The following is a 14083-nucleotide window of genomic DNA, read 5'->3' as shown; positions in this document are numbered from 1 at the left end:
AAACCTGAATCTGTGGCCCAAAGGACAGGTGTCCTGAAGTTCTCTGGGTAGTGACTTGAGGAGAGGGCCTTGGAACCAGCGTGGCTGTCTTTTGTACTCCAGGCTCTGCTGGGTATGGGGAGCAGTCTCGTTTCACACTTGTTTGTGGTTTACACAAGGGACAGTGTATGTTGAGCTCCAGCCAGAGATGTTTCATGGACCTTACAGGCACTGTCTTATTAATTCCTCATAATTGGGTATTTTTTCCATTTTGCATATGAGAAAGTTGAGACTCTTCCAGGTTAAATTGTATGTCCAGTCCTCTAGTAAGAAGTGGCCCCAACATTCAAAGCCCAGGTCGATTGGATTCTAAAACCCACGACACGATTTCTCTGCCATACCCTCTGCTTTTCAAACAGTGAACTACAAGAGGTGGCTTTAAATAGGTATAAAGAATTTCCTAAACTTAAAGTAGAGGAGAAGTCAGCCTTCTGAGGTAAAGAGCTTCCTTCCTCTCACCGGAAGGGTTTAGCATAGACTGAAGAGCCTTTTTGTAGAGGAGGCATTTGGACGGGGTCTCCATGTGAGTCATGGCTGCTTGCTTTGGGCAGCCTTCGACACCCTCACCGCCCAGGTTGCACTGTCTCCATCTGTTTCCAAGCCTGTGTATAGAATTGGTGACTTTTGTCTCTTGGACATTTTGGAATGCTTCATTTTCTTCCCCTCAAGCACACCTGTTCTCAGGGAAGCTTTTGGAGGTTAGGGAAGGAGACACAACTTCTCTTTCCTTCCTTTGCCCTGGCCCTTTCCCAGAGAATGCACAGGGGAAATGTTGCTTGAGGATTACTGTAAGTGTCTTCTTATTCGACATTGCATTTTAGTGAGTAATAACCCCTGCCAAAGCTAAATGAAATCTAGAAGAGGCAGAACAAATCCCTAAGCCGCTAATAAAACTGCTCACAACATTCCCAAGGTTCATGAATCAACTGTGACTTAGCCAGCGGCTCTCACCTACCGTCTCTTCCTGGTGGCTGTTTCCTGAATTTTCAGAAAGCAGGCATCATGGTTCCTGTGTGCTCTTCCACAAAAAGTCTCCTTTTGGAGGGGTTTATGGGAAACGTGGGACATTAATCCTATCTCATAGGGTCATATTTGCTGATTTATTATGAACTGTCCCCTCAAAATAGGCTCACTTGACAAAAAAATTATAACACATTATACTTCAATGTGCCTGGCTGGGCGTGGCTCAGCCATTGAACATAGACCTATGATCCAGGAGATCGCTGTTTGATTCTCATGTGGACTTGATCCCCAGAAGGGGGCGTGCAGGAGGCAGCCGATCAATGACTCTCATCATTGATGTTTCTCTCTCTCCCTCTCTCTGAAATCAATAAAAAAATATATATTTTTTAATTTCTTTAAAAAAACCAACAAACCCCATGTATTATTATACCTTAGATTTTGGTTTTGTGAAGCTTTAATGTACTTGGAGCTGTAGCCTAGAAGTGTGCTCCTATTTTGAACATATCGGGCAACATCGTTGTGGTTAAATGTGGCCACTTCTCGCCCTGGCCAGGTGGCTCAACTAGTTGGAGCATCATACCATGCACCAAAAGGTTGTGAGTTCGATTCCTGATCAGGGCACATACTTAGGTTGTGGGTTCGATCCCCAGTCATGCACATATGGAGGCAACTTACTGATGTTTCTCTCTTTCCCTCCCTCTCTCCTTTTCTCTCTCTCTAAAAATCAATTAAAAGAACATACCCTCGGTGAGGATTTTAAAAAATGTGGTCCCCTTCTGTCACAGGGTCACAGGCAGCTTCCCTCTCTTGACTTGGGAACAGCCGATCACAGAGGATGATATACCAGGTTCCTTTTGAGTTACCTGAGTTGCTCAGTTTATCCTGTTGGTGATGGAAGCAGATTGATACTCTGACTCCTACCTTTAGCTGCTGGTTTGTTTTTAAGAAATTAAAAAAGCTTTTTTTAAAGCATGGCCTTAATAAATTCCCTCATGGCTGTGGCCAGTGTGGCTCATTTGGTTGGGCATAGTCCTGTGCACCAAAGGGTTGCCAGTTCGATTCCTGGTGAGGACACTGCCCGGGTTGTGAGCTTAATCCCCAGTGTGCAGGGCATGTAGGAGGCAGCTGATCAATGGGTCGCACATCAACGTTTCTCTATCTCTCTCTCCCTTCCCCCCCCTTGATAAAAATCAATTAAAAAATCTTTTAAAAAAAACTCTTCACTCATGAATCATTGTATTTAAGCATGTAACTTCTCAGTAAAAATTGTAGGATAAAGTAGTTGCTTATGGGATCTACGTGGTGCATAGAGCAGTTAAGCATGAGCTACTTCAGAATGTCTGCCAATTTTTTTTTTATTGTGGTAAAATATACACAACAAATTTACCACTTCAGTTGTTTTTAAGTCTACTATTCAGGGGCATTAAGTATATTCACAGTATTGTGCACCCATCACCACTGTCAAGTTCCAGGACTCGTCATCCCAGTTGGAAACCCTCATACCCATTAGGAATCACTCCCTACTCCCAGCCTCTGACAACCACTGGCCTGCTTTCTGTCTCTGGATTTTGCTATTTTGGATATTTTATATAAATGGAATCACATAATATGTGGCCTTTATAAATAGCTTTCACTGAGCATAATGTTTCAAGATTCATCCAGGTTGTGGTATGAATCAATACTTCGTTCCTTTTTTGGCTCAGAAATATTCCATTGTATGGATATACCACATTTTGTTTATCCATTTCTCCATTGGTAGACATTTGGGTGGTTTCTACCTTTTGGCTTTTGCGGCCCTGAACATTCCTGTGCAGGTGTTTATTTCAACACTTGTTTTCACTTCTTTTAGGCATATATCTAGGAGTGGAATTGCTAGGTCATGTGATAATTCCAGATTTAACTACTGATGAACTGCCAAACTTTTCCACAGTGGCTGCATCATTTTACATTCCCACCAGCAATTTGCATTGTACAAGGGTTCTAATTTCTCCATACCCTCACCAGCACTTGTTTTTACATTTTAAAAAAATAATATGCATCCTAGTGGGTGTGAAGTGGTAACTCATAGTTTTGATTGGCATGTTCATAATGTGACTAATAGAGTTGAGCATCTTCTCATGTGCTATTTGCCTGTCGTCTTTGGAGAAATGGTTCGAGTCCTTTGCCCATTTTTACATTTGGCAATTGGGTTGTTTGTCTTTCTGTTGTTGAGTTGTAGGTTTGTTTGTTTTTCATGGAAATTTTCAGATATACATTAAGAAAATAGTAAAATGACCCTCCTGTACACATCGCCCAGCCAGAAGTCATCAGAGCATGGTCCTCTCATTCTCCCACCCTCATGTGGATGATTTCAAAACAAGTAAACTCCAGCCATTTAATGTCATCACATACTTAGAGCTCAAACTTCCCGATTAAATCATAGTTTTACAGTCGATTTGCTTGAATTAATATACAAGTAAGATTCGCAGATTGCATTTGGATAATATGCCTCTTTTAAATCTGTTTTAATCTTAAATCTCCTCTTGCTTTTTTTCCCTTTCAGTTTGTCTTTTTTCAACTGGATCATGTGTTTTATAGCACTTGTGTTTCCTAAAATTCTATTCTAGGTTTTGTTGACTACATCCCTGTGGCGCTGTCCCCAGTATAAACTACATAGAACTAGAGGTTACATCTGGTTCCCATTCAGATTTGTGGCAGAAATACCTGAGCTGTGGAATTGTGTGTCTCCAGGGAGAGTAGAGTAGACTAGGACCTGCTCGCTCTTCTGTGATGTCACTGCCACTGGAATCATTATTGCCAAATGGTGCCATTCTGATTCTGTCAGTCACTTCTCCATTCATTAGAATTCCTCTTTATAGAGACTTCCATCAGCTGTTTGATTGCCTTGATGTCCACTTTGGTCAGAAAGTCCCATCCAGTGCTTGATTCTCTCCCTAGATTTGCCAGCATTCAGGGTCATGAGCTTTTCCAGGCTGGGCTGGTACACTTCTGGGAGCATCATCGTGAACTCAAGGATTTAACTTTTTTAGATGTTTCTATCTGTTATACTTCCACCCACCTTTAGTTTTTAGATCAGTGGCCCTGCCTCTTGGTTGCACGCTCAGGTCACCTGGGGACCTTTAAAGAAAATTATGCCCATGTTAGTTGGATCAGCCTCCCTAGAGTAGAGCCAAGTACATGTCACCTTGAAAAGGTTTTGCAGGGGATTCTGATGCACAGTGAGGATTGAGGGTCCTTACTGGAATCCCCACACACAGACCCCTGCCATAATCGTCCTCACAGCGCCCTCGCCCCCCAGGGACACAAGATGCTGGGACTCTTGTCTTCAGAGTTGGTGGCTCACCCTGGGCTGCCCGCCCTGGCTTCCTTCCTTCCTCCCTCTTTAATACTTGGACCTCATGATGAGCGAGCCTCAGACTCTCTCTGGACACATGCCACCTCCCCTTCCCTGACCTGGAGCAGAGCTTGGCTAAACTTCAAAAGGAGACAGCACTGAAGTCCCCAGAGAGACACCCTTAGATCTCCAGCCAGAGTGGGTCTACTGATTCACAGCATGGCGACCCTGGCACCAAGCAGGCTTCTGCTTGTTACTTCCAGGGCCTTCTGGGCCTTCCGCATTTAACAGTTGCTACTGGGAATGGTGAAAACTGTCTCTAGATGAGCTTTTTCCTCTCTTTTGGACATTACATCCACCACAATACCACACAGAAAAAAGCACACCCTACCTGCCTCACTCTAATTCACAAACGCGCTCCAAACCCTGCCCCACAGTCTGGGGCTGAGGCACTGTGGGTAGGGGTCTGTTTGTAATTCACTCCTACCTCCTGAAGGCTGGGCTGTGACCCCCAGTATGTGTCATTCTCAGTTATTAATCATAGGAAGGACCCTTCCTCTGCCTGTGTTTGGACCTGTGGACAGGCATAAGGAAATTGGTGTTTGTGCGTGTTAGCAGAGAGATGAATCATGGTTTTTGGCTTCTTGCCCTATGCCCATAAAAGTGGCATTTCCTTAAATAGATCAGAACTTTAATAACTATTTAAAGAACATGTGGTATTTAGGGATTTTATGGCCCTTAACTAAACTTTAAACAAATTAAGACATTTTAAGATGTTTTATTTATTTATTTATTTTTTGGTGGTGATTTGTGTAATTTCTTAGCTCCCATACCCCCTGCCTCAACTCTCAATGCATATAAAGGCACACTGAAGGGGGGCCCACTTGAAGGCCACAGACAGGACAGCACCGTATCTAAAGTGACAGGAGCAAGAGAGGGCTGTGTCCCAGTTGAAGAAGCAGTGAATAGAAAATGCCCAGTCAGTTCTGCAGAGGGTATGAGGGTGTCCGGCAATTTTACAAGTCTGAGTTTTTATGACAGTGAAAAAAGGACAGCAGATGGCCCTGTGAAACAGGCCATGTTTTCTGCCCTGTTAGATCACTTAGTCGACATTTCCTGGATGGAAAGACGTGCGCCTTTAGGAGAAAATGGGGCAAAGTGCCTCATTTGAGTCTGGACTGAAAGCTTCTTTGAACTTTTGTTCTGGCACGTATCGAAACCCTCTCTTTTGTGTCCGCCCTGATCCAAACATACACTTATCTGGTACAGCAGGAAAGCCTTGCAGTGACCTGAAAGCTAACTGCAAAATCTGAGTTCATTAATTAGGAACTTTCATTATAATTACTGTGTGTGTGTGTCTCTAGTTTAAAAAGAAAATTGTTGAGAGCTTGGTACCATTGCCTGTGAATAGTGAACAGTAGACAGTCCATTAGTGGGCATGTTCCCCTGAAAACAGCGTGTGTTTGGCTTTAAGATTAGTTTATTTTAAAGGGGCCTGCTGGCCTGCTCCAGAAGCTGTCGATGGAGGAGTCAGAACACGTGCAGGGTAGAAGGCACTGGACCCTGCAGCCCAGCCCCTTGGTTAATCTGCGGAGCATACACCGGTCCTTCTGTCTGGTGAGAGATGTATTGGAAAATATGTTTTACAATCAGTGCTTTTCCTTTTGCCCTGAAAATACCACTTTTGAAAATAGAAATTCCATACAACCTTTGAGAAATAAACATGTTGTAAAAAAGTCTGTCTATGAGAGTTGTAAAACTGTTACAGGTCATTTAACTTCATGACATGGTGGCTTTTTAAAAATTTGTGGGTGCTCTTCCCATGATAATTTGCCATTGCTCACCATGGTTAACGGCAACCCAAATCTTAACTAAATTTAGGACATTTTTAAGTCTCCGTGTCCTCTCAGCGGCTACTGACCATTTTAACTCTCTCTACCTTTGGCTTCTGGCTTTTCTCCTGCCTGACTATCCCCCATGTCCCATTGGAGGCTTCCTCTCTATGCGGCCCTTACATGTGCGAGTTGCAAGGGGCTTGGTCTGCGGCTTCCTTCCTGCTCACCATTCACTTCTGCCATCCCTAGGTGACCTCATCTGGACTGTACTTAGTCATCGTCCTTACACGTTTGTATCCCCCTGCACTGCCCCTCCTGAGTTCTGGACCTTCATGTCAGCACCACCAGGTGCCTCCCTGTGGGTGTCTCAAAGGCACCACAAATGTAATGCATGAGAAGTGCATCTCTGCCCCCATTTGAGTTCTACATCCATAACCTTCCCCACGGCGATCATTTCTGCTGGCAGAAACCACAGTCATCCTTGGCACTGCACGTGCTCTCCCTCTTCATGTCATCTGTCACCAAGCCCACTCTGCTTAGCTCTGAAGTATCTCTTTAGCCTTCACTTTATTTCCCTACCCACCGCCTGAGAGCTTCCCTGCCACCTCTCACAGGGGCCTCTGCAGTCACCACGCAGCAGCTCCTAACATTTCCTGGCCTCAGTTTAACCACACTTCCCCTTGAAACCTACCCTGTGTTCCAGGTCCATGTTGGGTCCACCCATCAGGCTCTGTCCTACAAGACAGCTCCCTCTAGAATAGCCGAGACCTGATCTGGAGCCCAGTAACAAGTGAGGACTCACTGTATAGGCGAATGATCAGTCCATCCCCAGTTCCTCCCTCCACAGGCTCTGCTCCGTCTCTTCAGGGGAAGGTCTCCTTCCCCACCAGTGGAAGAACATGGCTATAGGCACATCACTCTGTTTTCTTTGTAGGCCTGTGGAAGATGGAGCCACACTGGGAGGCCCTACCACTCCTGCCAGAAAGGCACGCTCTGCCTCATGACATTTGAATCACTTTGCAACAAGTGGTTGATTATAGAGCAAGTTTCCTACCAATGTGTTTTGAATGAATACGTAGCAGTTGGGATTTTGAGGTAGCTTGTTATCTGAGTTCCTCATCCAGTCCTTACTCAGAGAGGAAGGATGTAAACCATGCCCCAAACACCGTGGGAGTTGCTCTCTATTTTAATGTGAAAGCCCTAGTGGGTGGTGGAGGTTTACCAGTTACCTAAGTACAAAGAGGGCCAGCGAAATTGTAACTGTGGCCTAGAGCAGGGGCTTCAGTGAGGAAAGAGCAGCCTGGGGACATTCTCAGAGATTTCTGTTGCCTTTTAGTGTCCCAGATGGGATTGGTGCTGTCCGCTACAAAATATCTTCGTTTCTCCTCTACAACAAGTAAACAAATCCATAAAAATCCCTCACATGTGTAGACAACCTTACAGTTTTATAGTGTTAACTCGTCATCTTACGTGGGCTGGGGTTTATGCGACCACTTTATAGGTGAGAAGCTGTTCTCTGGGGAGGTGGGCACCAGCAACATCCAGGGTCAGCCCTGTTAACCTGGCCCTCGTGGGCAGGTAAAGCAGTCACAAGTTACAGGGACCAGGAAGCAGCAGGCACATTGAACTACCTGTGCCTGTTGCCACCGTGCACAGAAAGCAGCCGGGGAAAGTGCATCCCAGGCCTCCTGCAAGCCCTTCTGTGGAGTCCAGGCATGGAGCACAGAAGAAGATGGGAGATGGCGAGAGGCTGATTCTAGTGGCATTCTGTGAACATGTTTGTCCCACTCTGGTCTTTATCACCAAAGAAACCCAGTTAGGGCACTGGGATCACTGCTGTGCCCTGGAAGTCTGGAGCCTACTTGTGGTCTTGGGCTGCAGCCCCACATGTGCATGGCAGTGCTTGGAGGACAGATGTGCAAGCAGGCGCTTGCTGGGCACTAGGCACGGCTTTGGGATGAATGGTCTTCATCGAGTGGGAAGGGAGCTGGCTCCTGTGGGAACAGTCATTTCTCTGGCTGTTTAATACAATTTTGTGCCTTTTGTATGTACATTTATTTCTATTAAATCTCTCATTATATTAATGGGTTGCAATAGCTATGAAATTAAGAGCCCCAGAAAGAAAACCAGGGCAACTTTCCTGCCTTCACCGTGCTTTTCAGCCCCAGAGACCCAGCTGTGCTGTTTGTACACCTCTGTATTCTGTCTGCATAATTGTTTAGTAGTTTGATTTTTCAGCCTTAAACATTAAAAACAAAAAAATAGATGGGGAGCAGAGGGTGCTCTCTTAGGCTGAAGGCTTTCCCCACTTCCTTTGAAGTACTTCAATTTCAAAGTCTGGTTCATTCCCCCAGGGTCTCTCTGGACCAGGTTAGGGGGTGGAGGGCTGAGGGGTACTCAGAGATCTCACTTGGGCTTGGTGCTTGTTGACCTCATTGTCTGCTGGGTAGGATGCCCAGCCTGGCTTCTCTCCAGTCTCCTGGAGGGTAAGGGAGGTAGTCACCCTGGCCAACTTGCCTGCGTTTGGGCTTGAGTTGTTTTGATTTGGAAGCCTTGTTGTCAGGTACTTAAAAGTTAACTCCTCCTACCCTGGAACTCAAGGAGCCATTGTTTCCTCTTTCTTGAAATCGCTTTGCCATGTTCTCTTAAGTGAAATTGCTGCTCTGACTGAAGATTGCAGGTTGGGGTTGGGTTTGTCTTGAGGAAGCTGGGGAAGGCTGGGGTTTCCACAGCTGGGGATCTGGGGCGCAGCGGTTTCCTCTCGTGCAGGAGCCTTTGCCGTGAGGCACGGTGAGGCCAGGCACGTAGGCGACTCTGCCAGAGACGCCTGCCTTTCAGGGAGCTGGGGAAGGGGCCTGGAGGCAGGAAGTGGAGATTTGTTTTCCTCCAGAAGTGAATGTGACCTCTGGGGGCAAGGACTGGGAGTCCTCAGCCGCATATGCTGCCACTGGCCTTTCACAGAGAGCTGGGAATCATTAAGCAGCTTCTTGCCCTGCAGTCCATGGGATGATACCCAGTATTCTTGGCTCTTTCATTAGGGGCCTTAGTCATGGGGAGTAGGAATGCACGGTCGGCTTAGGACTTAGACCTGATTTTGAATAATCACCCAGATCAACTATGTGACCTGGGCCTCTCTGAGCCCCAGTCTCCTTAAACGCTCCTGGGTGATTGTGAGAATTAAATGACATACTGCCTGTCATACTGCCTGTAGGATGCTTGGAACAAGGGTTCCCATCCCTGCCCTCCCTGCTGCCAGCCCAGCACCTTGGACAGGTCACTTCCCTTCCCTGGTCCTGATCTCCCAGATGGAGCTGATGCCAGCCCCTGGCTGGCTGCTTCCTGAGACTGGGATGAGATCAAAGAGGCAGGCTTGCTGCGCAGTTATCGGCTGTCACTCTCAGGCACCGGTTATTGCACCTTCATAGGAGGCGGTGAATGTTACTGTTCTCAGAACAGAGGCCCCTTGGAGGGCGGCCCGAGCCTGTCGGGAATGTAGCAGAGCTGTGTCTTCAAGGCTAGCAAGTGTGAGAGCACTATAGCACTGAGGCAGGGGATCTTCCTGGGCCCCATCATTTGGTGTCTCTGGACTGCTGGCAGATGTACTCTTAGGTGGCACATTTGCTGAAAGCTTCCTGGGACCTTTCCCTGTGACTCTTGGCAGGTTTGCATCCCTTTTTGCCATTACCTGGTCACTTTCCTCATGGTAGTCTATGAACAATGCCTCCCAGCCAGATCTGCAAGCTGAGAGCAGCAGATAATCAGGTTACCAAGGGGAAATGACCTCCGGAATAATTGTCCTTAGAGCTGCTGCCCTTCAGAAGGCTTGTATTTGAGTAAAGACCCCAGAGGGCAGTGTTCTGGGTGCCTGTGGTCAGGGGCCAGACAAGATTTATGAAAAGTCTCCACCGAAGGACTGGTCACCTGGCCTGGTCCCCATCCTCCCTGCCTGTCCTTTGTCCATGAGCTGCGGGTCCCCTCCTTGGTGTCAGGACCTAACCGCCTGTGAAAAGGGGGTCAGGGATGGCAAACTTGGTAAAACTCTATGCTAATAAGAATAACGCTAGTATTGTTCCATGATCGATCGCTTGTTCCTGGGAGGAGTAAGTACCCAGCGCTGGTGGTTTGCCTTCAGTAATAAAATGTGAGTTTCTCAGTCACCAAGGAAGCTAACTCTTGATGCAGTTGAAGGAGGCATGAAATCAGCATTGAGATGTAAAACATGAAGTGTTTGGGAGTGCTCTCTTTTTTATTTTGTGGTACTTACATAAAGTGTGTGAATTTCCAAAATTTAATTGTGTTTTATCTTCAAAAGGATTCTTGCAAATAAGGATAAAGGCTGTCTACTAGCTGAATTACATTATCATGTAATAAAATATTCTGAATGGTATGTTACTGTTTTAGCTGCAAATAATTTAATTTGAATAAGGGGTAAGGTACCTCTTAAAAGTCGAGGTGGTTCTCAGACAAGCGCACACAGCCCCAGTATTAATTGGGTCCTAATGCAAGATGGCAGTTGTTGATATCTTCAGAATAAAGTCCCTAATCTTTGTAAATATTTGCCTTGAGTCCCTAATAGAGGAGGTCAGGCTGAATCCGAACTTTTCTTAACTTAGACCTACTCCCCAGTGCCCTGCAAGGCTGCAGATCTGTGGGACATGTGCCTGAGCTTCTTCCAGATGAGTAGGGTGGCTCAACTGTTTGCCACTGGTGGCAGCAATCTGCAGGTGGTGTGTGGGGTGGAGTGGGGGAGTAGATAAAAGGGCCAGTCACTGACACCGGCCAGGTCTTGGGATGTGGCCTCCAGCCCACTGTGCTTGCTCCAGAGGCTTACCCTGCCCAGGATTTGAAGGCCATGTGGCATCTCAGACCAACTCCACCCTCATTAGCATTCTCCTGAGAAGATCACAGTGTGTGTTGCTTATGTGTTTTTCTTCTTTTTCTGCAGAATATTGACATTACAAACTTCAGCAGCAGCTGGAACGATGGGCTGGCCTTCTGTGCCCTCCTGCATACGTACCTTCCAGCCCACATTCCATATCAGGAACTGAACAGCCAAGATAAGGTAAGGCAGGCTGCGAAATGGCCCAGCTCCTGGCTTCTTCATTTCAGAGGGGAAGTAGGGGTGAGAAATAGAGGCAGAGCCTTCCATCGATGGGGGCCACACAGTTGGCATTCCACACACCACAGTGCTGGCTTGTGATGGCCCTGTTCCGGCTTGGTCTTATTCCGGGTCTAGATTATTTGTGCTGAGCCAGCCAGTCTCTGACCCACCTTGTGTGGGATGTTTGCCGGGTTCAGAATTCCCCAAGTAATGACATTCCTAGTGGGAGCCGTCAGTCCTTCCTGGTGATAACATTTAAGACCAAAGGCTTCACCAAGAACTGGCCAAGAAGAGTTGCTCAAGGTAGGAGCAGCTTGGCAGCACCCACCATACCAGGCCAGTCTCACACCTCCTCCAGGCCCAGGACTGGCTAAAAGCACAACCATTCAGGCCAGGCTGTGGTCTGAGGCATCCCATTCAGGGAGCTGCTTGGGGAGACAGGGTCAGGGGACAGCCCCTGCCCAGATGGGCACTGGGAGAGGACCCAGGCTCAAGCTCTTCTCTGGTCCCTTGTGCACCCCAACATCAGCCCCCTTGTACTCTTCAGACAAGTGTTGAAGGTTCCCACAGGGAGGAAATCCTTGGCATGTGTTTCTTACTAGCTTTGGGGGTTCAGATGGCTGAGCCGGTATGTTGGAAGTGACCCCTTTCTGTAGTGAAGAAGGAACAAGTGCTGGGGGCCATTCCGCAGCTGCTCACAAGCGAAGTAGGCAGGGCTCTGTGAGGGGGGGTGGGGAGCACGCTGCTAGGCTCCTGTAGTTTGCTTTGGTACCACGGGGAGGTGTGCATCCATCTTTCCCCAGCATCATGTGTAGTCCAGATCCCCTTTATCCTGGCCTTGCTTGTCTACTCTGGTCACACAGTTTCTTTTGCAGCGAAGGAACTTCACCCTGGCCTTCCAGGCGGCTGAGAGCGTTGGCATCAAATCCACGCTGGTAAGTGAGCCCCCACTTCCTGAGGAGTCACTGCCAGGGCCCTCCTTTTTGTTAGGAAGTGCTCGCTTCTTGTTACTGGAGGTGCCAGCAGGTGTGGGGCCTGATAACAAGTAGGCAATGCAGGCTCCATGCCAGCTGAGCAACTGCCCTGCTGGGTGAGGGTGCAGACGGGATTTCACCCCTGCCCCATGGGCACTTTATGCCTCACAGGAACTATCCCAAGGAAGTGCCCCAAGTCGTGTGGGTCGGTCTTAATTAAAGCCCCAGTGACCTTGAGCCAGATTCTGCCTTAGGGTCCCCTCCTGAACTGAATCCTTGGAGTCAGAAGAAAAATGCTAGCAAGTTTATAAGTGTCACTGTCAAAGGCACATTCCAACAGTCTGTCTGAACTTGCCAAACTAGAGGGAGAGGCGAATGCTGAGTCGCGGAAGGTGGCTTTAGAGGCTGAACAAGTGCTTCCGCACTTCATAAGGGTCATGGGAAACTGTCCCCCGTGGTGCGAGAAATGAGTTGTAGAACACCCGTGTGTTTCAGGGACATGTTTAGGCCTCTGCTCAGCGCCTGCAGCAGCTCATGACAGATGTGCCTCTGCCAGGCTTTTGCCTCGTCACCAATTTTGACTCTCTGGGAGAAAATACCAAATCCAAAGGCAAAGCCAGCCCTTTCACACCTGGGGACACTGCCATTAAATAAACTGTACGGAAGGGTTTATAGGATCATCCATGCACAGCTCAGGATTTCCACAGAGTAAAGAACCCATGGGGCCAGGTCAGCAATTCCAAAGTCTCCCTTGGGTGCCACCTCCCCACCCCAAGGTACCCATCATCCTGACTTGTAAAAACAGGATAGCTTTGAATAAGGATTCACACTGCAAGAGTGTTCCTGTAGAGTTCCATGAATATTTCTCCTGAATCCAGAGAGATTTTTTTTTAGGGTGGCTTCTATTCAGTTATATACAGAGAGAGAAAAGTTACCGTTATTAAAATATTTTCCATTGTCTGGCTATTTTACATTGCATGGTAAAGTTCTAATATACAAAACGTGGGTGGTTCCGCACCCTAAAAAAACCTTTCAGTCAAGATTCTTACACTGAACAAACATGTTCTTTTTACTGTACCAAGTCACCGGCGGGTGGCCTTTCCATCCTCACCCTGGGAGCCATTCAGAACGACTGCTCTCTTGGAGAGTCACAGACGCTCTTCTGCAGCACCTGGGCTCTTGGAGGCCTCCGGTCAAATAATGTCTGGGGTTTCCTACGTTCCTTCTACAGTTAACGTCTCACAGGTCACTGGTATTCTGCAGAATACAGTTAGAGAACAGTACCTCTGATCATTTGAGGTGACTGCTATCGTGAAGGGAATTAGAACATTAAGTTCTGGGAGCCCTTGCCACACAGGCCCTCCCAGGACTGTGACGGGTGAGAAGGGCTCTCAGAAGCGACCACAGGGCCCGGCCGGGCGTGGCTCAGCAGTTGAGCATCGACCTAGGATCCAGGCAATCAGGGTTCGATTCCCGGTCAGGGCACATGCCCAGGTTGTGGGCTCGATCAATGGCTCTCTCATCATTGATGTTTCTCTCTCTCTCTCCCCCTCTTCTTTCCTCTCTCTGAAATCAATAAAGATATATTTAAAAAAAAAAAAAAAAAAGTGACCACAGGGAGGGTTTAAGAATAGAAGCAGGCAGGGGAGGTTGTCCCAGGAGATGAAACTCTCCCAGCCTTGGGGAGCAGGGAGGTGACCCTGGTGTGCGACTTGAGCAGGGGTGGGTGGCTTGGGGACAACACTGATGCCCAGGGAGTAGGCACTTTCTGGGGCACTTGGTAGAAATGGAGCAGGGGTCTTGGCCAGGCCTTTGACGTGTGTGATTGGGCTTAGAC

General features: G+C 47.5%; 1 protein-coding gene across 3 annotated transcripts in view; it reads left to right on the top strand.

Annotated features, from left to right (window-relative positions):
* Positions 1-14083, top strand: part of SPECC1L (sperm antigen with calponin homology and coiled-coil domains 1 like) — a 109257-nt gene that overhangs the window by 92451 nt on the left and 2723 nt on the right. For all 3 annotated transcript variants that reach the window (XM_087828557.1, XM_087828558.1, XM_016204292.2), the window contains 2 exons: positions 11117-11233; positions 12148-12207. In XM_087828557.1, coding sequence (XP_087684683.1) covers positions 11117-11233; positions 12148-12207 — 177 coding nt within the window. The remainder of the gene's footprint in view (positions 1-11116; positions 11234-12147; positions 12208-14083) is intronic.

Source organism: Miniopterus natalensis, chromosome 20 (genome assembly GCF_054644295.1).
Source record: "Miniopterus natalensis isolate mMinNat1 chromosome 20, mMinNat1.hap1, whole genome shotgun sequence".
Taxonomy (NCBI): Eukaryota; Metazoa; Chordata; class Mammalia; order Chiroptera; family Miniopteridae; genus Miniopterus; species Miniopterus natalensis.
The sequence above is the reverse complement of the archived record's forward strand: the minus strand, read 5'-3'. Positions and strand labels throughout refer to the sequence as shown.